The 24792-nt window shown below is 40.9% G+C and overlaps 1 protein-coding gene across 4 annotated transcripts in view; it reads right to left on the bottom strand.

Moving 5' to 3' along the window:
- ECI2 (enoyl-CoA delta isomerase 2) overlaps window positions 1–23328 on the bottom strand; it is a 30845-nt gene extending 7517 nt beyond the window's left edge. The window contains exons 1-6 of one of the 4 annotated variants that reach the window (XM_035317852.1): window positions 23175–23245; window positions 17988–18126; window positions 5557–5720; window positions 4220–4318; window positions 2309–2500; window positions 1385–1454 (exon numbers count right to left, since the gene is read on the bottom strand). In XM_035317852.1, the coding sequence (XP_035173743.1) occupies window positions 1385–1454; window positions 2309–2500; window positions 4220–4318; window positions 5557–5720; window positions 17988–18111 (649 nt within the window). In that variant the 5' untranslated portion in view covers window positions 18112–18126; window positions 23175–23245. Of the gene's footprint in view, window positions 1–1384; window positions 1455–2308; window positions 2501–4219; window positions 4319–5556; window positions 5721–12473; window positions 12722–15993; window positions 16020–17987; window positions 18127–23174 lie in introns of those variants that run through there. The other 3 variants (XM_035317855.1, XM_035317853.1, XM_035317854.1) reach the window with 3 other exon arrangements.
- Window positions 23329–24792: the final 1464 nt, after the last annotated feature.

The raw sequence follows: 24792 nt of genomic DNA, 5'->3' as shown, positions 1-24792 counted from the left end.
CTCAACATAACCCTTTTAATATGTTGTGCAAGTTTCACCTTCATTATGACCCACTAAGAAAACAGCAAAGCGTTCTAAACATAAGAATGACAGCACTGCACTGAAATCATGGTACTGAAAGATGTGTTTTTCAATACGAAACAGATATCCTACTAGGGAATGTATATAGAGTTTGAGGCACCATGAAAACGCAAGGAGTATTTAAAAGCTAGACTACATGATTTAATTGTCCAAATAATCCTAGGTTCCATAAGGACGTTCACAAGATGGGACTTTTCATTGTTTAGCACATCCACTACTTTATGCTGCAGTGCTCTTACTGATTACTTAAAATGGGACAGAAATGTTGGGTGTAGGGGTGTGTGCAGTTTACTCCTAGCTACATACTTGCTAGATAGGTAGCTCACACAAGTAGAATTTCTCATTCTGTAATGGCTGTTGTGCCTAGCCATCACTACTGAAGGAAATTCAGCATCCTGGGAATACAAGAGTATTGGTAAAGACAACAGTGGATAAGAATACAGACGCAATTACCTCAAAAGTAACTGAAGTAGTCTTAAGCCAAAATTCAGCTTGTGTCCCAACAACTTAGCTAGAATTTCCTAAATACACACCTATCTGCAATGAGGATGGGCCAGACAGGCAGTGCTTGCCTCTGCCATTCCATCCCTCCTGCCTTCCCACCATGTCATGCAGTCAGCATCACAGACTAAAGGGTTCCCTATAGAATTCAAATGCTGTCCCCAGAGCTGCTAGATTTGACAGGCAGCATGAGTTTGGGCTTCCTTTTCACATTATAGCTGCAGTCACCTGGCTGTACACATCACACATCTGGTAACTGGGATATATATCAGCTGAGCCAGGTTGCAGCTTCCCTGGTAAATCTTTTCCTATGACTGCCACAGAAGAATCAAAATGAAGTATCAGTTTATCTAATGATCATTGGTAAATATGCAGTGTAAGCTTTCTCTTGGGCATGCCAGAGCAGGATTTGAGGGGCTTCCTTTTAATATGTTCCAATGTATCACAGAAGTAGAAAAAATTGACTAAACCCATACAAGTGAGCTCCAAAAGCAGTAGCGAAGATGCTGCAGAGCAGATGTATTGGCTACTCAAAAGTAATAAAGTCCTCAGGAGTATCCCACGTCTATCTTCTCATCTCAGAAAGATGTCTTGATGAACAGCAAGCTTGCTAAAGTATCTTAAACACCATCTTGAAAGAATTTTGCCAAAACACTTTCAAAAAAATCTTTTGTCTACACTAGAGGAAAGAATTTCCCCACTTCTGCAATTCTGTCTTAGTCTAAACGTAAGATAAATATTTCGTGTCAGTAGTGTACTTTGGCATAAAACAAATCTAAGAAAGGCATATTAAGTATTTTACCCGTAATAACTGCTACGGTAGAGTCATCTTTGCCAGCTTCTTGAAGTGCTTTGATAATTTCTCTGTACATCTGTGTAAAAGGTAAATCAACAAATTACAACTGTGATGCTGTAAAAGACCATAAAAAGAAGATTCACACTGACAACAAGAAACCTGAGTGACAGTTTAACTACGGTCCATTAATTATGAAGAAAATTTCCATATACAGAAAGTTAAGTATTGCATTTAAGGTATTATTTCTGACCATACGGACATGCACTTGCAATACTCAGACTTCAAATGTAAATCTCAAGGTCAAAATAAAGTCCCTTGGAAAAGACACATTCACATGAAACAGTTAATTTTAAAACCTAGGAAGTAGTCTAAATGGGTAAAATAATATATTAAAGAATTAGCTGCAGTGGGGTGAAATCCCTTTTCTGTTATCTTTGTGGTTCTGAAATAGGATGAACATGTTATTTCCAACAGGATAAACTTCCTCATGGAGATAGCAATGAGAACAGGACTACTATCTAGACCTACACACAACACTGCTAAGCCAAAGTAGGCTGCATACATGCTGTGTTATAAGCAAGGCTACAGTCAAATGTTGTCTCCATAAAAAGAAGTTAGCCTTCTTGTAGTTTGCCATTTTAATTTAGCACAGACCATAATGTGCACTAATTAGTCTTGGGTGGGAAGGGGGAGGGAAAGATTTTAAAAAGACACAGAAAAGCCCAATTCGTAAAATATTAGCAGAGTAGTTTGATTTTGTACGGGATCTTCATTCCTTAGGTCATAGTCAACACACTGAGCCCTCATAAAATTCAGACCATCATGCTTCAGTCAGTTCTGCTAAACCTGTAGCAATACCTCTTGAAAAACTTAAGTAACTTAACAAGGAAAGAAAAAAAATCCGTAAGCCTCCCAAATTCATTTATTTACCTGATGATTGATAGCATTTTTCCTTTCAGGTCGGTTAAACATTATCTTTGTGATATTGTTTTTGGTGGTAACAATTATGGTTTCATAGCCATCATGTTTGCCCTCCTCTGGAGAAGCAACTTTTGCCTGGCCAGCAGATTCTGCAGAGATCAGACTTGAGACAAGTTCTGTATATTTCTGTCTAGCATTATCCTGTAATAAAATAAAACAAATAAACAACAATACACACAAAGTTATCAAATGCTAGAATCCAAATCACTTTGTTATATTATTCATGAAATGAGTGCCTATGACAATAAAGGGGCGGAGAGTGCGCTTCAGGGCAAAACAAGAAGAAAATCTCCAACAGAACGTACACTAATTGAGCAGGGGAGAACACAGTGTATTTAAACACTGCAAACTATGCTTAAAGCCAGCTGGAAAGCAGCAGCAGCAACAGATCTGCAAAACAGAAGTGCATAGATGCTGGGAAAATTACGATATTTATTTTGTTGGAGAACTGTGTCCATCCATGCCTCAGATTACCTGAAAGATGTCTGTCTATTTGTCATAATCCTTATAGTGACATCCTTCTGTGGATCTTTTGTTTCTGTTTTCCATTTGGACGTTACTCCAACAAAATCAAAGATTATTTTTTAAAAATTTTAGAACATGTGTTGCTGAAATGGGTCCATGACATTTTAAAATTGTTTGAAGATACTAATTATAATTTAACATAAACATGACGTACAAAAGTTTAAAGTATTCTGCCTCCTCATTTCTACAGTAAGCAGTGATTTAAAGGAACTTGTTTTTTCAACCTATTTTCTTGAAAAGCTAATATACTTTGAACACCTTTATAATCTCTAGCATATTAAATTTATTCCCTCTCTACTACAACTTTAAGAATAAGTTCTTTTCCTTAGGTGTTTCTTGGCTATTACTAAAAGAAAATCAAACCAAACAAATAAAACAAAAATGCAAAATACACCCCAAAAAGCCCTAACTATTTATTTATTTTTAACTCCTACTCTTTCTCAGAAACCCTCCCCAGTCATAGCCTGGCCTCCCTGAATTCCTCTCATACAAGAATGTTATGCTCATGAAATTATGCAAGCACATTTAAAACAAACAAATGAACAAACAATCTACACACACACACACACCAAAATCACACAAAAAAAAACACCTTTTAATTAATACCTTTGACTGACCACATTCAAACTACTCCTAAACAGCAGACCTAATGCAGTAATGACAAGCTCTAAAAAAAACAACCAAACAAAAAAACACCTTATGTTTCCTTCATTTACTACTAGATGAAGAAACTGTGGTAGCAATGTTCAATGTCAGACTTATGCGAGTCTGCACAGAAAGAGAACACATTTTTCTTTGCATCTATGTTCTTCCTGCTTGCTTCACTTGAAAAATAAGCTTTCCTAAAGGTATTAAGGTATGAAAGGTATTAAGAATGTCAGGATATACTGAGTAAGCATGAAAAGAAGCTCTCGATACATCATTTTTATAGCCACTTTTTTCTAGTCTTAGTCAGCAGCATAAGAGACCAACTTCTTAAAATGACAAAATTATCAAAATCATACTGGATTCACAAGTTTGTTCTTTGTTGTAAGAAGCCGTAAGAAGTGAGAGACTCAATCCATTTTTCATAAAGGGAACAGCAGAATACAACATGTGAAATACTATTTTTTATTAAAGTCACCCTATATGTAAGACCTCTTATACTGACACAAACTTATTGATCATCTAAATTTTGCTTTAATATTGAAATGGCTGTAGAACACAGTGCAAAACATTGTTGTGTCTGAAGCAGAGTCACTCAACTAACATGATATGTTTAGACATCAGCCATTCATTCACAGATCTGGCACTTCAAGCCAGAGTTCAGCCAAGTGAAATTATAGGTATTGTCACCTGAGACAAATTGCCAAGAGAATTCCATGCATCCCATTTGGCTTTCTTGACAAAGTCCAGCATACCTGGCTTTGGAGAATTGCAGGGACCCTCAGTAGCCTGAAAAGAGAGTGAAACAAACTTATTTAAGCCTAGTTACGGTTCAGGTGCCTTGGTAGAAAAAGATGATGACTGTTAGGACTGTTATGTGCTCACAATACAGAATGCATCTCTGAGACAGAAGGAATTCCTAGTGGTCAGGCAATATTCAGACAGTTCACACATCACTGTCTGCTATTTCGTAACACCTGGTATTAAGCCTTTAGATGTATCTAACCAATATGAAACATTTGTTTCCAAGATGCCCACACATGTAAATTCTCAGCAACTTATTTCAGAATTGTGGAATTTTTATATTTAAAAATAGAGTTAAAAACTTGTAAGTTGTGTGAACAAAGAAACCACTGGATAAGATCTATGAAGTTGGATCTCACTTCAAAGTTAACCTTACTATGAGCAAGAGCATTGGAGCAGTTGACCTGCAAAGTTTCCAGTTATCCTGAAGGATTTTATGACCAGTTTTCCTGAAGAAAAAGTACAGTATCAGAGAGATATTTAGAGTGGAAGGAGAGAAAGGACACATTTATGAGCTCACTATTAGTGAAATTACCTGGAACAGTCTACTGTCTCTTTTAAGGAGCAACTGATCATCTTCTTCAGCATAACAAGCCACAGCATGTATTAGCCCTGATCTACAAATGCTTCCCCAGATACCAGTACAAATACCCTTAAGAGCAACTACTTCTACATAGGTCTGCTTCCATGGGTAGTAAAGAACAACCTTCACTCAGGATCACAGAATCACAGAATCAATGTGGGAGAACAGTTTATTGAGTCAAAAACAAAACAGACAAAAAAAGCTTGCCATACCAACCAAAATCAACCTTCAAATATTTACATCACTGTAGTATAGGACCAGTTGACTGACAGTAGATGAAAAATTTAAGAGGAAGCATGTGGCATTCTCTTTTTTTTTGCAGGCACAAGCAGCTTTCCTGTGTTGTTGCATCAATATATGCTGCATTATATGGAAGACATCACAAACTGGATGTAATTTGGCTCCATTTCTTTGAATAACAGTTTATATTCAAATCATGGTTTATAAGATGTAATAGTTCTGGCCACATGTAGAAGTCAGGCAGAGTCTGAGGGACTAGTATTTCACGGATATAATTTTAGCACTTGAAGAAATTGTTAAGACAATACATTTGAACAACTTTTATTTTAATCTTCTATTTTTCAGGTCCATCCACTCGGCTTACAAATGCCTCTTACAAAAAAACGGAACTTAAGCCTACCTGTTTAAACAAAGCATAGAGTTTCAACTTAGTTTCATTCCCTGGATCCTTTTTCAAAAGCTTCAGCTGTTCTTGAGCCTTTTCAAAGTCTTTCTGGCTGACTTGCATGGTGGCTGTAGTCATGTGCAGGTGAACTGCTGGCATACAAACAGCTTGCGGTTGCCTGTTAATAAGTGGGAAAAACATATCATTACTTGTTCTTTGTTTAAGACTAGGAGAGAAACAAATATGCTGCTTTTTAAGGCAGTTAAAATAAATGCAAAACAGCAAATATTTTACCTGCACTGATCAAAACAACAAGAAAGCTAGGTATTAGAAATTACAAGAAAGTTGCTTTAGTTCAGCTGCAGCATAATTAACTTTGGGAGATCACCACACTAGCTCTCTCTGGTATGAGAAGTGTTAGATTCAATGCTGCCAGATGACAACAAACAAACCATGTAGTAATACAGCAGATGATCATATACTGCTGCTAAATGGCAGTAGCACTAAATTAATGCTTTGCTGTTTCTAAAATAAAACAAGAGTCCTACAGGTTATGTCTGTGACAAATGAATACAGAATTAAATATATATTTAAATCTCTGTACACAACAGTAACAGCTTTACATATCTACGAATTATAGAGTACGCAGCTGGTCTCTTTCTTTGTCATGTTTTCAATTTTGTGTACTTCTATCTCCGGGTTCTTCAACAAGGACAACACAAATGAAGACTAATTTCAAAGTGTCCTTTAGAAAAGGACTGGCTGTAAAATGTCCCATAGACATATGAAATAAGAATAGGCCTGAAAATTCTGGAAGAAGAGCTTTCCATCAGGAAAATGGTAATTCCACCATAAAGAATAAAAAGAAACAAACAAAAAAAATCAAAACCAAAGTAGTCTAAGAATTTTGACTTGTTTCAATATGGCAAAAGCATGCTGTCTCAGCTTTCTTTGGTTAAGTTGCAACATTCTAAGTATATTAAAGTATATTTAAGTATATTTAAAGTATAAGTATATTTAAAATTGTGAGCATTTTATGTATCAATGTTTCTTCTCTACGTTAGTAAAAACAAAACAAAAAAATCTTTTCCCATTCTGTTTTATGGACACAGCTGTCATGATAGAACATCGTACAAGATAGATTTCATAGTTGCATTCAAAAAAGTAATGATTATCTCAAATGCAGACTTACAAAATGCTTAATCATTAATTTGATAGCATTTCAGTTACAAAACTGAACTTTAAGATCATACCTATCATGAAAATTCTGCTATTTCATAAGCACATAATGAGAATTTTAGAGAAGTTTAAAAGTGCTACTTATTTGCCAATGAGGATGCCAAAAGCATCGTCACTGCTCTTACAAATACAATTTATTTTCTGTTGCTAGCCAAAAAGTGCAGGCAAGAAGTGTGAAGAATGCCCACTATGTGCAGTTAATTTTATTATTCTTCCATTTCATAAAGATACAAGATTTTGTAAAAATGTTTGGAAAATCTACTGGTTTTATTACCTATTAGAGCCCTTCTGTATGAACAAATCCTAGGTCCCACTGTTTACCTATTTGGGGCTGCTGAGTTTGAATGACAGAAAAGGAAAGAATATTTTATTATATACAGAAAACAGCAATACCAACCTACACCTTCAATGATTTAAAAGAAAGAATTATAGTAACTCCTTCAAAGTCTTATGCCATTAAAAAGAAATATGTCTGAATAACAAAATGGAATAGGCTACCAAAAAAAAGGCAGTGGGCATAGAAAGTCTGTTTACTTCAGTTGATCAGACTTTATTAAAACAGCCCAGACAAATGTGGTTTCACCATCTGTCGGTTCAACTGGCATGCTCAAAGACAGTGGCAGGATTTAAAAATGTATCCCTTACCCAACAGAGAAGCTATTCAGTTAGCCTGTGGACTTCAGGTTCAGCATCAGTAGCAGCACTTTGACAGGAAAAAGTGTGCCCACATGGATACAGACACAAGTTTTTGAATACTGTGTTTCTGTGCGTGGTCTGTCCCGAAGTCACAGAACATGATGTTCACTTTCAGATCCTATCCCCAAGTGTGTTTTTAAAATCACATTTACAGGAAGAAGAAAATGAGAGTGCAGAAAGACAATTTTTATTTTATTTTTAAGCCATGTTTGGAACTACTTGAATGCTACTGCTCCCAAGATGATCTGTGTAGGTAGTACATTTTTTTTTTGATTTAGGTTTACAACATGTATGACAGTCCTGACTTCACTATAGCTTGAGTCCAGTGACACATTGCTTTAGATATTATAAATAGGCTTTTTTAATATACAATAAGCTTTTTTAATATACAATATGTTTAATATACAATCTGATAGTGACCATGTTTTTGTAACCATAAATGAACATAAGTTGAGGATGTGGGGAGAGGGAGAAGGCAAATGCACAGCTGTCAGTCTGAAAGTACGTATCCACGTATGTTCAAGGTTAAAGGAATTTCAGATTTGGTTTCTTTATTAAAGACACAAAGTGGACAAGTTAGAAGAGGAGAAGCAACCAACTGGGTGAACACAAAAAAACTGGCTGGGGAGAAGTGGAACAATCTTTCAATGAGTCTGGACTCAGAGCTACACTCCTTTGCTGTTCTGGTTATATCCAGTTTTACTTCTCAGCAACAATATTTTTTGGGGGTAAAAAAATCTACCCACCTCAAAAACTCCATCTTCCAGCGCTGTGTTTTTTTTCTTTCCTTACCCACTGGTTTGCAATAGGAGATTACACAACTTACCTGTTTATTAAAGTCTGTCTATAAAAAAGCCCTCTTCTTTTTATCTGTTTCCTACTGCTTGTAGCTCAGTTCTCTGCAGGGTATCTAGGATTCATTCCTTTCTCTATGCCTTCTGATCTCAGAGGACGCTCACCATGTATCAGTGACAATCACCAGTTTTCAAAATGTTAAGGCTAAGCTGACTGCTACTGTTTCTCTATTAAAATAACAAAGGATGAAAACGCAAAGGAAAAATTAAGTTATTTCACACTTCACTGGGGCAGGCCCTCCTTCTTCAGAGGGTCACACAAATGGCAGGAACAGAACTCTTGGGCCCCACGCAGCTGATGTGAAGAGTGAGGAGATGACTGGACCATGTGCCAGCACCCAGCAGCATGGCTGTCACTGGGACCACACAGCGATGACCCCAGGGACAGAGAAGCAAGAGGCTGCTCAAGCATGCCACAGACAAACTGCCTGCCTCCATCCCCTGCTCCCCTGCTGGGGCACCGAACCCTTCCTACTCTCTCAGCGAGCAAATCCGTGACACCTTTTAGTGGCCTCACTCAAACTGTACAAGACTTTGCTGAAACAACTCAGGCAGGTGGAGAGGGCCGGAGAGAGAGAAACAAGGACTCACAACTTGGCAGAGCAGCCACACAGTCCACTACAAATGCCTCCGTGCTCTTGCAAGATGATTCAATTGATACTTCCCAAGCTGTATATTCTGAAAAAAGAAGTAAATCCTGAGTAACACGGCCTGAACCTGCAACATCCAGGCTGACAATCATAAACTTATTTCCTTGCCTCGAGTATCTGCTTGTTCCCATTCAGTCACTCATATCTTGCAGTCCTGCCATTCATGCTGTTCTCTGTATTTTTCATGTAAGTGTCCCTTACCCTGATAAACATTCAGACATCAGCTTAATTAAGACCTTATATGTCAGTTACACTGAAAGTCATTTCTCACTGTTTAAGTGATTAGCCAAGACTGCAAAGCCCGTTAAAGAAAGAGCCTCTCATTCCAGTATAGTTTTGTTACTTGTATAAGGACTTCTACAGAGTTAAAAGTGCCAACTTTTTGTAAAACACTGGCTGCTCACTTTCTAGCTTTTAAAGCAACTCAGCAGTTTACTCATTAAAACACTAAAAACGGAAGCTCAAAGGACCTTTTTGCATAGGAAGCATCAGATAGGCTCAGCAAAACTAATGAATGGATATACCCAAACTCCATCTTGCCTTTCCTTAATAAAGGTTTTCTTTTAAATGGCAGTAGTTCCTGGGGAAATAAAGCACAGGCAAAAGCAGTTAAAAATCCCATTAGGATTAAAAGCAGTGGGTGGTGCTAGAAACTCATGGATTTTAAGCTCCTGACAGAACTAGAAAAATGTTCCTTTCACATTGTAACTAGCTTTAGGGAGAGAAAGAAGAAAAGAATATGACGTGTTATCAGACAGAAGTAAGTGGTACATTACACTGTCACTGGGATGAACCCTAGAACATATGTTTAATATAAAATATGTCTCTCCCCACTATATTAATGTGTAGTACTTCAGATAATGTATATGACATCTCTTCTTTGCCATGATTGTTATCACAAGGTGCTGCAATCCTTTGCAACATTCTTTCCACACATTTATCACGCAGAACAGCACGCACCTCTTGCCATTTCGCCCACACCTAGTGTTACCCCATCAGAAAGTGGCAATATTTCTACCAGTGTTCTTTCCAGGTAGAGAGGAAATTAAACAAAATACTGCTTTGCTGCTGCTGCCACTGCAGAAAGAGTTGTGTGGATTTTGTTTTTCCAGACAAAACCACCAACAAAAAACTGAACCAAGGATACAAAACAATCCACTCCAACATTAGTTCATTTACATGAAGGGGAGCTAGAGCAGAGCTGGTGGGAAAGGTTGCAGTTGGAAACACCTGCAGCAGCTGTTAGAAGTGGGGTTCATAAAGGGAACAGAAACCAGCACTTAAACTTGAACACTGAGAAAATCAGTGGCCCATGGGGGAAAAGAAATTCAGCCTGAGACACTGACTGCTCTCATTCTTGACACACACCCCTCCACCCCAAAATTTCATTTCAGCATCTCTGAAAGAAAGGTTCAGAAAAACAAAAAGAAAGGTTGATAACCAAGAAGCAAAGGATCAGCAGTGCCACTCTTTTGTACCTTTCTTGGTAACTAGGAAAATAGCACTGTTTTCCACATTCGCTTGCAGTATTTTCTGCATGCAAAAAAATTAAACTGTATTTCACTTTATTTAGCTAAGCAAGAGGATTTTAATCTGGAGGTTTCCCATATCACCCTTCATCATGTCGTTTGTTGTATACTATGGAATCCAAACAGGTATTTACCTACACGTTAATGTAACATTAAAGACTGATAAATTTGAACATAGCCCAAGTGCTTACACAGCAATAAAAGGGCTTTCCCCGTATAGCTGAAGGTGGACAGGGTTAATCTCAAATTTCTGCCGTATTTCTCAGTCCTCCAAGTCCTCTCTTGCTGGGAAAAGTGGCACGGGACAGCGCTAAACCAGAAGGAGAAGCCTGTGACATGGCTGGAGCAATCATTCTTCCTCCTTTGCTGCTGGAGGAAAAGGGAGTGTTGTGTGTGGATGGTTAATACATACAGAAATCCTGGGCAAAGGTTCTTCCAGGTGTAGAAGCAAAGCAACCCTCTTTTTCTTTATCTCACCCTGTTACAGGTTTCTATGCACACTACTTCTTGTTATACACTCCAGATTTTTTTAATCTTTTTTTTTTTGTCCCCTGTGGAATTACTTTTTTTCTAAATTTATACACCTCACAAGTGTCTATCAGAGGAGCATCAGCTCCGTTATGGTATCCTGTCAGACTTCGTAAAAAGTAGTATCCCTTCAAGTTGTACAAGCACTTTCCTACAAGTAGGAGTTCTGTGGTAGGTATTACAATGTCATACTAAAGAAACCTCAGCCTGACCATTTTTATACTAACATAATCATGTAACTTCAGCTCTTAATTTTAGTCTTGCCCTTCCAAGTTTCTTCTCTTATACTGGGAAGTGTGGCATAATCGTATCTGACACATAAGCACCTTCCTTCACAACTTCTGACATCGTGAAAGAGCCTTCATCTGCTTCCACAACTACCTTGTGTAAAAACTTCTACTTCTCCTCGTGTGTATTCATCTCCTTCAGGAGCCTCTGTATTAAAACAAAAAACAGTTCAGAGCACAGCCCCATGGAATTCAGCCCCCATTCAGAAGGTGGAGAAGCAGAGACTGTCTCAGACAATGTTGCCTGCTCAAATCTCAGTAACTGTTACATTTTCCAGTATCTAGCACCTACAAAAGAAGGAAACGCAGTTATCTGAGTTGCTGGTTCAGCCCTGCACCGCTTACACCTGCTAGCACGCACTTTGGCAGTAGGCTAGCAGTACTCCAAGTTGGTAGGTTGCAGCAGGTCTGTTCTGTTTCTTCCTGCGCAGCTGTGCTTGGTAAAGCTTTGCTATCATTCACCAGGCTCCTGCAGAGACCTGTTGGAACAAACTCACCACCTTTTGGACCAAAACCCAGTAGCATAAAAAAAGTCTTACCACTACCAAAGTTACTCTCACAAAATCAACACGTTTGATTTACTTGGTGAAATACATTTTGTTAAGCATCGTGATAATACAAAGGTGTTGATGACTCAGTAGACAGAACTCAAGTTCAGTTTTCCTAAAACCCATTAAAAAAACCCTACCCTCCCTGTTCTGCCATCACAGTCCTTGGTAATCCTCCATTGCGCTGTGGCTAATGTGGAAGTACTAAAATGCATTACTGTCAGATTATAGGGAAACTTCTAATGCTCTGGTATTTCCAGTTTATCTAGTTAGCAGGAAAGATCAGTGCAAATACTCTACAATCAATTCACTTACTGTTGTTTTAATAAACAGAAAGAAATGGAAGTCAAATTATTTCCTCCTTTACATTAGAACATCTCAGTAGTTGTTCTAAACACAAGTTTGGTGTACAAATCCTCATCAGCTTTTAATATTTTTACCCTCCTACACTATTTTGACATACAAAAACTAGAAGATAATGATGTGTCTGCTGGCAAATTGAAGTGCTGAATCACTGTTGTTGAGTGTAAGTGGCTCAGCTGCGCTTGATAGGATTTTTTTTAATCTTAAAGAATAGCTGAGAATCAAAGATCTAGATTACCATTCACTGAGACATGAAATGGGCTGTTCTTTGCGCTCTGTACAGGCACAGTTAATATTCTCTCATCACAGCTGCTGGGAGGGAAGCTGGGATCATCTCCTGAAATCTCTGTAAGAGCTCTTTTTCTCTCCAGCAGACTTTATGTTAACTGAAGGTGGTGGATGACAGTAACACCAGAGGATTTCCTGTACATCCTCAGTCCACATAAAACATCTCTCCCAGCAGGAACATTTACAGACAGATATCCTCTGAAACACATTTGAAAGTCATAAACATGAATGTTAGCAGAAAAATGCAAAGCTGCGACACTCATCTGTGTGACATTCGGTGAGAATCCAAGTTTATCGCAGTATTTGAAGACCAACGATCTCAAATAGGTTCTTTGTACATCCAAGGTGACTCTCTAACAAAACAAACACTCAAATAATTTTGCTGCTAATGGAGAAAAAAAAGAAAAAAAACAAACAAACACATTTTTTATTTGGCTTCTGGGAACGAATCTTGCTGACTGTGTGGAAAGCAAGAGTGTGTTCATTGGTGTTAATACCTTTTGGCCAAGGCAGCTAGGTTTCTGCAAGGACACAGCCAGCTACTGAAGCCTCCCCTGCATTAGGGAATCCACGACACTACTGCTAGCTCAGCTGAACCAGTGTATGAAGACAAACAGTTTGTCTGAAGCTTACTTTCCCACATGAACCCCTGACACCTAGGTACAATAAGGACAGACACAAGCAATACTGAACAAGCTGTGTGACAATAACGAAGCAGTATTTGTCAACAACTTATGGTGGACAAACCCAGGATTCTTTCAGTTAATTTAAAACCAAACATATTGCATCTAAACACAAGGTAGTACACTGCTTTTGGTTCTGGCACGACTTCTGGAACTCAAAACCAGACAAACTTACACGTGTCCAGTAAAGACCCAGAGAAATTTACCTAATAAAAATCCAATAGTCAGCTGTATTCAGAGCTGGAGCTCTCTCAATAGATCTAAGACTTGCACATTTATGTTTGTCACAGCACAAATTACAGCTTCTCAATGAGTATTGAAGTCTTACCCATTTCTAGCTGATAGGTTTCTCTTTAGATGCCCTCTGTAATCTTTACCTTGCTCTTTCTTTGTTTTACCAGAGAACCCGATGAGTTTTAGGTATTAGGCACAGCTAACTCTTGTGTTCAAAATAAAACATGGAGAATGTTAGCCACAGTTAGAAGTGAAAATGATCTACATTCCAAGTGAGCTCAATTCACGTCTCACTCCAGCTCTGTAACAAGCTTAAATCACAGCATTTTGAAGGCTGCACCTACAGCAGTAGCTCCCAGCAGTTAGTCGTGGGGATGCAACGTGCTGAGTAACATTGACTTGTGCTATCGTTATGTGGATTGAGGAAAACTATAGGCCTGGGAAAGTGGCTGACAACCAAAATAGCTTGGAATTTCTCACCCAGAACAAAAGTGTGTTTCATCAGACATCTTTCCGACAGTTAAGAAAAACAACACAAAAACCACCCAAAAGATTCTTCTCTTTCAGGAACAGGGTTGCTATACTGATGTGTTGAAGCAGGAAGCATTCCACAAACATATTTATCATTGTATAGAACGGCACCATATTAGAAATGAAAATGTTATCCATTTTAATTATACACAATGAACCTAATCCTCAAGAAATCTTTTTTAATCCCAATTAAGGATTGGATCCCCTCTGCTCAGCACTGGTGAGGCCAGACCTGGAGCACCGTCCCCCATCTTCAGTACAAGAGAAACGGAGCTAATGGAGAGTGCAGCAACAGGCCATGAGGTTGACAAAGGGACAACTCTTGGTATAGTTTCCCTCTCCCACCTAACCATATTTTTTGCACTGGAATAAGATTATTGGGGGGAAAAAAGGGGTGAGGGGAGGGAGGAAGTGGAAAAGGGAGAAAAAAATGGGAGCAATAAAAAAGAAGAGAAAAATGCTTTTCATCTGGTGAGTCAGATGCCAATAGATGACACTTTTGTGAGCAGTTTAAAAGGACTCAACCATATTCAGAAAAGAGAAATTGGTTGTTGGCTTTTTCTTTCTTGGCAGGGGCGGGATGGGTTGGAGTTTGTTTGCTTGATTGATTTTAAATACAGCATTGCACTACCACCGTTAAAAAGCTACCATGAACTATACAGTCAGATAGCACCGTGGGCAAAGTTGTGTTTGTTTCTAAACCAACACAGTGATAATTTTTAAAGAGACTTTAGTCATTGACTGGATCACAGAAATTTCCACCTGGAGTACTCCATGTTATCAGTTAAAGAGATAGCTTTTATACGTACATGGAAATAACAACATGACAAAAACTTTACACAAGTTCTTTGGGTTTCAGCACAAGTGCAATCCATCTATCTACTGAAATTACTGCTGTCTAGTATTGTTACACTTTGTGTATGTATTTACGAAAGTCTGTACCTTATGAACAAAATGATACAGTTATTCTTCTCTAATAATGCTTATGGTCTCCTTTCCATGGCTGGCTAATCTGCACTACTAAGACTGGTCATATTAAAACCACAAACTGACTAAATACTATTCTCATTATTGTAAGAATGATTTTTTCTTTGATATCATTGCTTTCCGTGAGAAAAAACTACTGCCAGGTTATTTTAATAACAAGGATGTAGGCATATTATCAAGTTGTTTCACTTTGCTTTTACATGTTAATCACTGCCAGACGTCCCCAAAGCTAAACAAATAGCACTACTTATTCAGTGACTTAAAGCCTGAATTTTGATGGAAAAAAGAAGCCTTCCAGAACCCCTTCCAGGAGAGCTTTTCTTTCCTCTTTTCAGTGGAGCGTATAATACCAAATTACTTGGCAATGATTTCTGTTCCTTTGTGAAATAAAGGATGGCTTAACAAGACCTTTAAAATCTCAGCTCACAGTTTTTGCTGAAGTTTACTGATTACAGTCTATATTTTATTATAATGAACTTCCAGGGAACCTGAGCAATGTTCACTGTAATCAGTGTGCGAGTCACAATAGAAAGACTCCATCATTTACTACATTAGAATAATGAAGAAATATCCAATCTGAAGTGAATATCAATATATTTGATATTTGGGCAGATTACTTCACATCGATCATTGTTTAAATTTTGTTCGGTTGTTTTTAATAGAACAGTCAGGAAAAAGGGAAAAAATAAATATTCATATAGTGAATACAGTAAGAAACTGGAAAAGAGAATAGATAATATAACATAATAGATAATAGAATAGATAATAAAATACATAATATAACCAGTTTAATCTTCCATGTGTATTTACTCTAACAGCAAAACATATGGTTCTTACTTTGGCGTTTTTGTAAACGGAGGGGTAGCTGCAAACAAGGCTCATTACAGTGAATTAAGTCTGCATATCGAGCCCAGGTAGAACAACATATTTTGCACTAAGGAGCCTGAATTCCCAACATTCAAGTATTTTTCATTCCTTACTATTTGCAATGTTCCAACAATTTAGTTAGAAATAAACAGACCAATTTCCAGACATCTTGGCTTCATATTAACTGTGAACTCTCCAATCTGGCTCAGTTACATGCAGCTAGTAGACCTAAGTTTGTTGAGGTTCTTTTCTGGACAACTGCTCAGTCATTTCACCACTACCTTTTGTCTTTTACATCATATTTGTAAACCAGCACGTGTAAATGTACAACAGCTCATACAATTAACGTTGGGATTTGCAGGAAAAGCATCGTTAAGAAATCCCCACGCAGCAGCCTGTAGGTGGGCAGCTACTCGGGAGGCTGTGGGACATCTGCTCCCTGTGCCACACTCGGATCAGGGGGAAATGGCATCAAATGCTGATCAGGCCAAACATGGGGTCAAAAGCTGCAGGCACAAAAGCAATTTCTACTGCCAGAAACAGAGAATTCTGCTACAGATCCAAAGAAGTGTCAGGCATGTTAGCAAGCTGGGGTTTTAAGGATATATTCTGATATATTGCTGAGGGCAACACCACAAAATTCCAGTTCTCCTCCCTGTATGAGTGAAGAGGACTGCACCAGGGAGTGAGAGAGGGCGGTAGGGAAGCAAGTGAAAGCAGCTGCTGCCACACAGAAAAAAAGTCTGCCCTCAAGAAAGAGGGTGAGAATAGAAGGGGCAATATTACCCGAACAAAGCTATCAAACTGCGTATGGCTGTATCCAACCACAGCTCTCTGAGTAGGACTGGCAGGAACGATGAGACACTGCCACTACAGTGACACAAGGCAGTCTGCCTCCGAGGCCAGCGAGCTCCCTGTTGCCAAAACTGGGAGACTGAAAAAGGACAGAACAAGGAAGGCCACCAGGCTTACAGGTCACCTCCTGGATGGTAACATGCCTCAAATGGGTTTTCCACAAGGTGAGCCTTGGATGTGCTGGCACCTGCAGTTAGCCCCAAATTAGCTCTCCAGCCTCCTCACTGGAGGAGTTTCCTCACAGCGCACGCAGTCCCAGGGTAAAGACAAAGCCCCTGGACCTCTTCCCAGAGCTTTAAGTCTGTCGGGCTTAGTTAACACAATTGGAGGGAGGGCAGAAAACAGCCATGAGAACTGCAGGAAGAGAAAAGGAAGAGATGCCACCTAAGTCACTGGTGAAGGGACAGCTTTCAGTGTTTTAATATCCTGCTTTGCCATAAATGTATCAAAATGCCATTGATGTAACAATCAAAGAACACAACTGTGCTACCAAATAGAGGACAAGCAATTCAGAAGGCAGGTTCAGTTAATTCCCAGCCAGAAGTACAAGAGGGTTGCAGAGACTATGGACATTGCTACTGTGCTGGGACTGTGAGTATTGTGCTGCGCTCCTGCCATGTGGGTGGGCTGTAAGCCTGCAGATGCTAGGTCAGAAGATGCTGCTGGGAAGCAGAGGAGAGACTTGGGACACTGTTCAAGAGCCAAGATGGAAGTGAACTCTAGCCCTTAGACTGCTGCCTCCAAGCTGAAGATACTACAGATACTGTAGTAAAGGCATATTTACTGGAAGGATTAAGTATTCCAGGCATCTGCAAAGATCAGTAAGGCCACATAAGCAAGAAAAAGCCAACAGCTTAAGGGGAAGTTATCTGTTTTTCAATCTACATTATTTGAAACACTAGTGCTTAATAGCACTCCTTTGAAAAAGGCTCTTCAGTGTTGCTGAGAAGTAAAAAGGTAGTTTGTAGAAAGCTTGGTCTTTGACAGACCCTGACCTCCTTTAAAACTGCTGAGAGAACCATACCAAGGAATAGGGCATGTTGTTGGGGTCTGTCTACATGACTGTCTTAGTTTGGATCAGGAGGCTTCTCAGAGTAAATCTCTACGTTGTTTCCAATTCCACTCCCCTGGTTTCTGTTGCAGAGCCATCTCACACGGATTGCTTCCAGATTAAATGATCTCAGATGACCTCCAGCTGCTAAAAGGCACTCAGGGCTAGGACTGTAATACAGCTAGGATGAGGTAAACCCTCAAAACAAGGCTAGCATGCATGCAGGTTTCCCACCAACAAATGTTCAGCTCCTAATAGTCTACCCAACAGTGACTGCAGATGCAGCCTGTCTCACGGAGTGGAGTTGTGGGGCCTCCAATCTTAAACAGCTGGTTGTAAAGAGTGTTGGATGTGTACAGCCTCACGTTGTGAGCATGCATCTGTGTCAGCTTCCCCTCCTCAGACAGATTCAGATTGGAACAATTACATATCGTGATGGAGAAATATGAGAAGCAGGCAAATGGGAGATCTTGCCTATGGAACGCACAACTCTGTATCTGGAAGGATTAAGAATGCCCTAGTTAGAATAATAATTAAAAAAAAAAAATCTTGCATTTTGTCCTCATATTTTATTAGTGTTCCTCTCCCAGTGCTCCAAGGACATCCCTTGTTTTTCTTGAATGGCTAAAGGACTGCAAAAATGGTTTCCTAGATTCACTGGCATGGCAAGGCTGAGTCTTTGATATAATTCTTCTAGTATGCCCATCTGGTGTTTACGAGAAGATGCACCTTTTCTCTGTATTACCAAAAGCATTAAATCATTACTAATATTTAATTATATGACATTATTTGACACACAGAATCTTGCTGTTTCAAACAAATAGCCTAATAATATCTAGTAGTCCATATTTTTATTTAACAATTTAGAATTTCTTTCCCTCTCTCTCATTGTAACAACTCAGCTATATTAACTTTCTAGAAAAAAAAACCTAAAGAGTTTTTTATTTATTATTTTTAAATGAAAGTAGAAGTCATGTTGCTCACACAATTTGCATTCTCTCTGTTTCTCCCTGTATCTTAAGATGTTCATGTACATACTTCAAAGAATTTCTCACAAAGCTTTGGGAGAGAAACATCACAATTGAATGGCCAAACTGGAGAAATTACTACAGTTTCCTGGTCAAGATGCACTCATTCCTAATTGAGATGCTTAGATACTTGAGTAAAAGTATTCCACTCATGAAAACATGTATTATAAAAGTTGAATTTGTATGTTGCAGCAAACAGTGCATTGCTGGTCTTTATAAGCTACTGTTATGATCATGTCTGCTTCACTCTCTTCTGAACTCGCTTACCCGCTTACCTCGCTTAACACACCAAACGTGTACTTCTCTTTAACTGAAGATTTATTAAGCCATTTTTGATAGGAAGACGAAATTCTACAAATTAACTTTGTGATTCTTACTCATATACAAACAATTTAAGAGTGGGATTTCCCATGTAACCATTTTCAATAAAAACAAAGTGTCAGTTGTGAAATTTTATGTCTACTTGCAAGTCAAGCCAAGTTCTGCTTCACACAGGCCAACTAACACCAAAGATGCACAACTGCCGCAATGCATACTACTACATGTGACACTTTATTTGGAAACAAGTAAAAGAGATATGTAATAAAGGCACACAGCAGGCAACATTACACCACTATTTGAAAAGCTGTGCTAAGCTGGAGTATTCTCAGCAGGGAGCCTTAATTAGTTGGACACACAATTGTGTTCAGTTTTAATAAAAAACACAGAATCATTCATTATTCTGCATATTACAATACAGTTTCAGATGTACCACCAGCCTAACTGGCAGTTTCTTTGGTGGTTGAACATTTGCCACAGGAGACAGAAAAATGAGGGCAAAGAATCTTTAAGAGAAAGGGATCAAATGTAGGTATCCCACTTCCATTGGGTTCAAACACCTAGCCCAGAAGCACCTGCCTTTTTAAAAGAAAGTGATCTCCCTGGACTTATGATAAAAGCAGTATCTCATCTTATGCATTACCAAGTACATACAAGTCAAAGAGAAAACTACTGAAGTTCATTACGTAGCACAGCTTCATGGCACCGAGTATCTGACCTTGGCAGGTGAGAGATGAGATTGCCCAGAACTGAGGAAATGGCAGGCATTTGAAGATGAAGAACTTCAACAAGCTTTTGAGCAATGATGGGAGACACTCAGAGTTCAGACTTTCACATATAGGCAGCAATTTCATAGGGGCATCTAGATCTCAGTTTCGTATTTAAACCATACACGGTTAAACATAGCTTTCAGAGTGTCTACAGATTTTTAAAATGACATTTCACAGTATGTGAGGACTCTGACGTGAAAATTCAAAAGCTGTTTTGCTTATCTGGCCTCATTTTATTCCTACAACCCAACTACATAAAAGCATGTACACTTGCACCAAAATCCTCATAGAATTTTTCAAACAAAAATCCTCTGCTGTTGGTGAAAGCGCACCTGAGCTTCTCAGCCCAGAAACCTACACAGAAACATATAATCATTAAGGTTGTAAAAGACCTCCAAGATCATCCGGTCCAACCATCCCCCTACCACCAATGTCACCCACTAAACCATGTCCCTATGCACCACATCCCACCTTTCCTTAAAGGCCCCCAGGGATGGTGACTCTACCTCCTCCCTGGGTAACCCGTCCCAATGCCTGCCTACTCTTTTTGAGAAGAAATGTCGCCCAATTTCTAACCTAAACCTCCCCCGGCACAACGTGAGGTCATTTCCTCTAGTCCTATTGCTAGTTACCTGCAAGGAGAGGCCAAACCCCAGCTCCCTACTGGGGAGAGCAATAAGATCTCATCCCCCAAAGCCAACTGGTTTACTAAAGTTTTGCAGCCCATACATCAGTGAGGGAAGTGTTGTGAATGACAGAGATAGCCTACCTGAATGAGCTCCTAAAGAGCCCTGAACAAGTGGAGGGCAAAGGACTGAGGAGTCCTTCCTAGGGGTCCTTGCACTTACCCAATCCCTTTTCTTCCCCCCACATCAGGTGAGCACCATCAATACCTTACATGCTGAGCAATATGGGTGCGGTGTGGCGGTCATTTCTCCTATGGACAGCCCCACGGACCTACCTGTGACATGCATCTGTAGGTCTTTATGTACACACACACACACACACAGGGACCACAAACCCTATGGAGTGGAGCACCAGCGGTACACAAACCCAACCACAATCTCTCAATACACCGTTTTTTCCCCACACATTTTCCCCAAGCTTTTCCCTCAGGATTTTCCCAGCGAGGCCCAGAGTCTCAGGCTCAGCCCTGACCATAGAGGAGGTCAGCCTGCTAGGGGAGCACCAACATCTTCTGGCCTCAGAAAGTCACCTACTCCTGAGGTGACCTCAGAGCAGGTACAGCTTTGGGATGAGATGAGGTTACCAGGGGTCCTGTCTAGCAGAGCTAAATAATCCTGAGAAAAAAGTTCCCCAGCCACTCTAGCACTGTGATACTCTATTTGCTGGGAAATAGTCCAAAATCTTTTAGAAGGACATTTAGAGAAATCAAGGCACATCCAATTCTGTGCAGGTTTTAAAGTGTTTACACAAATAACTAAACCAACAAAGATTTATTCTGGAGTTGTGGTAAGAGTCTCTGCCACCTGCCTTGTAGGGGGCTTACTCAAGCACTGCTCAGTGGCAGTGCCTGCACCAGAGCCTCAGCACCTCCTCACAGCTCAGCTCCCTTCTTTTCTGAAAGCAAGACCACCATAGCACAGCTACTCAGTACTTGCAATATTTACTGTTCTGGTTTTAAACTAACACATCTGAAAGATGCCACCAAACTGGACAAGAGGGAACTTTTTAAATAACAAAGTGGAAGCAGACAAAGTAACATCACTGTTCAGAGCGCTAGATGTACAGTGAAACTTTAACAATGGTTTTAATTATTTCTTGATTCAAGGATTCCAGTATAGTAAGATGTAGTGCTGTTTTGGGGTTTAGCATTTGCACATTTGAAATCTGCAACAACAAAAAAACAGGCATTGGGGTGAGTGAAGAAGGAGACAGTAAAAAAAAAAAAAGAGAAAAAGTTAACTTTTGTATTTTGATATGTACACAGATTCTCATAGAAGGAAAGCTATTAATTATACATACATCTATATATATCAGAAAAGAATCGAAGAAAAATCAACCACTGAAATGGTGAATAACTTCCCTCAGAATTTCCAGCTCTAGTGTCTCCTAATATCAAGAAATTCAAAGGATAAATTTGCCTAATTTCTGAGAGCTTCGTGGCCAATCTGAAGACAGAGACAGAATTCTAAAAAAAAGACAGGATGGATTAAAAACTACAGATCCAATTGACCTCTGCATAAGCTATCAGTTAGGAATATTATAATACATATTGCTGGGAAAGACCTAGGTATGCACTGATGATTTGTGACCAGAGAAAACACATCACAAGCAAGTGTTTTAACCACTTCTCCATCTTCCTGCCAGATCCAATGAAGGTGAGTTCGGACCCCGTCCCACCACTGGAGCTGTGGTGCTCTGTAAGTATGCTAATCACTGGTTTATTACCAGGAGCAGTATTTTGTAATGCTGAAGAATTGTGCCAAAGGTTACAAACAGCTGAACTGCGCTCCTTCCGACAAGCTGCCATTACTGCAACAGTACTATCATTCGGTGTTTAACAGTGGTTTATTTTAGAGAAGGGGGGAATCTGCAGGTACCACAGCCAGATTTTTATGTGAATATTCAGCAGAGCCTTTCATATCATAAGCATGTCTAAGAATATAAAATCTCAGTAGCTTCCAGGTCAACTGCCAGGCATACCAGTAAAAGAACTGATCAAAGCAACACAAACTTTAACCCTGCTTTTACTCTTCCTAAGCACACCTGGTATCTGTCCAAAGCAAGACTAAAGGAACTGTCCAAGGGATTTTTGCACAGATGTGGGTCAAGGAAGTGAAGTCCAAGGCTGTGCCTCTACTTAGCTTTAATGTAGCGGTACTATTCAGCACACAAGCAACACCATTAAGTAGGTTTTTTGTCACAGCACACACAAGTATTGTTCTGCAAGCCCATCTAAAGCATACTTCGGAGAAAAACACCTTTCTTAAATGCTTCTTGTCACGGCGTTAAAGCTGCCTTTTCATAGCAACACGCAAAAATAGGAGTCCACCATTAATGCACCTCTTTCTAACTTAAAAAGTTTGGGAGAGGTTTTGAGCAGCTTTTTCGGCATCACCACGCCGTGCAGGAAACACGAGTGTCCTCAGGAGCTCTGTCCTATCAACTTCGGGAAGAAAAAACAAAAAAGGGGGGCCGAATGGGGCTGCAGGGAAGGGCGCAGGACACCACACGCGGGTTCTCCCCCGGGCCCTCCCCCGCCCTGCCGGCCCCTGTGAGGGAGCGCGGCGGCGACACCGCGCAGGGAAATGGCGGCGCCAAGCCCCCGGCTGCGGGGCCGGGGAAGGAGCGGCGGGGGCTCACCTTGCTGCGCAGAGAGGCCGCCAGCACAGCCGCCGGAGAAAGGTCACGCCTGGGGCCGCCATGACATATGGGCGGGCGGGCAGGAGGAGCCGGCAAATGCCGGCAAATGGTGGCCAACGCCGCCTTACCAGCTCCCGCCCTGCCCGCGCACGGCGCCGCCTCCAGCGCGGCGGGGAGGCCGTCCGGGAGCTGGCATGGGGACAGCCGGCAGCAGGGGTGGGGAGCCAACGGTGGTGGCCAGGAAGAAGGGAGAAAGGGGAAAGGAGAAGGCTGGGAGGTTTACCCTGAGCTGGTGGAAGGGGATGGGGAGCAGAGTGTGGCCCCCACAATCCACGAGGAAATGGTTGGCGACCTGCTACAGCATTTGGATGTACGCAAGTCGATGGGGCCGGATGGGATCCACCCGAGGGTACTGAGAGAATTGGCGGAGGAGCTGGCCAAGCCGCTTTCCATCGTTTATCGTCAGTCCTGGCTATCAGGGGAGGTCCCACTTGACTGGCGGCTAGCAAACGTGACGCCCATCTACAAGAAGGGCCGGAGGGTAGACCCGGGGAACTATAGGCCTGTTAGTTTAACATCAGTGCCAGGGAAGCTCATGGAGCAGATTATCTTGGGTGTCATCATGCAGCAGTTGCAGGGCAAGCAGGCGATCAGGCCCAGTCGGCATGGGTTTATGAAGGGCAGGTCCTGCTTGACGAACCTGATCTCCTTCTGTGACAAGGTGACACGCTTAGTGGATGAGGGAAAGGCTGTGGACGTGGTCTACCTTGACTTCAGTAAGGCTTTTGACACCGTTCCCCACAGCATTCTCCTCAGGAAACTGGCTGCTCATGGCTTGGACCGGCGTACACTTCGTTGGGTTAAGAGCTGGCTGGATGGCCGGGCCCAGAGAGTTGTGGTGAATGGAGTCAAATCCAGTTGGAGGCCGGTCACTAGTGGAGTCCCCCAGGGCTCGGTACTGGGGCCAGTCCTCTTTAACATCTTCATCGATGATCTGGATGAGGGGATCGAGTGCACCCTCAGTAAGTTTGCAGACGACACCAAGTTAGGTGCGTGTGTCGATCTGCTCGAGGGTAGGAAGGCTCTGCAGGAGGATCTGGATAGGCTGGACCGATGGGCTGAGGCCAACGGTATGAAGTTCAACAAGGCCAAGTGCCAGGTCCTGCACCTGGGGCACAACAACCCCAAGCCATGCTACAGGCTGGGAGATGTGTGGTTAGAAAGCTGCCTGTCAGAGAAGGACCTGGGAGTAGTGGTTGACAGTCGGCTGAATATGAGCCAGCAGTGTGCTCAGGCGGCCAAGAAGGCCAGCAGCATCCTTGCTTGCATAAGAAACAGCGTGGCCAGCAGGTCCAGGGAAGTGATTGTCCCCCTGTACTCAGCTCTGGTGAGGCCACACCTCGAGTACTGTGTTCAGTTTTGGGCCCCTCGCTACAAGAAGGACATGGAGGTGCTTGAGCGAGTCCAGAGAAGGGCTACGAAGCTGGTGAAGGGTCTGGAGAACAAGTCTTACAAGGAGCGGCTGAGGGAGCTGGGACTGTTTAGCCTGGAGAAGAGGAGGCTCAGGGGCGACCTTATCGCACTCTACAGGTACCTGAAAGGAGGCTGTAGCGAGGTG

This window comes from Oxyura jamaicensis, chromosome 2 (genome assembly GCF_011077185.1).
Source record: "Oxyura jamaicensis isolate SHBP4307 breed ruddy duck chromosome 2, BPBGC_Ojam_1.0, whole genome shotgun sequence".
NCBI classification, from domain to species: domain Eukaryota; kingdom Metazoa; phylum Chordata; class Aves; order Anseriformes; family Anatidae; genus Oxyura; species Oxyura jamaicensis.
The sequence above is the reverse complement of the archived record's forward strand: the minus strand, read 5'-3'. Positions and strand labels throughout refer to the sequence as shown.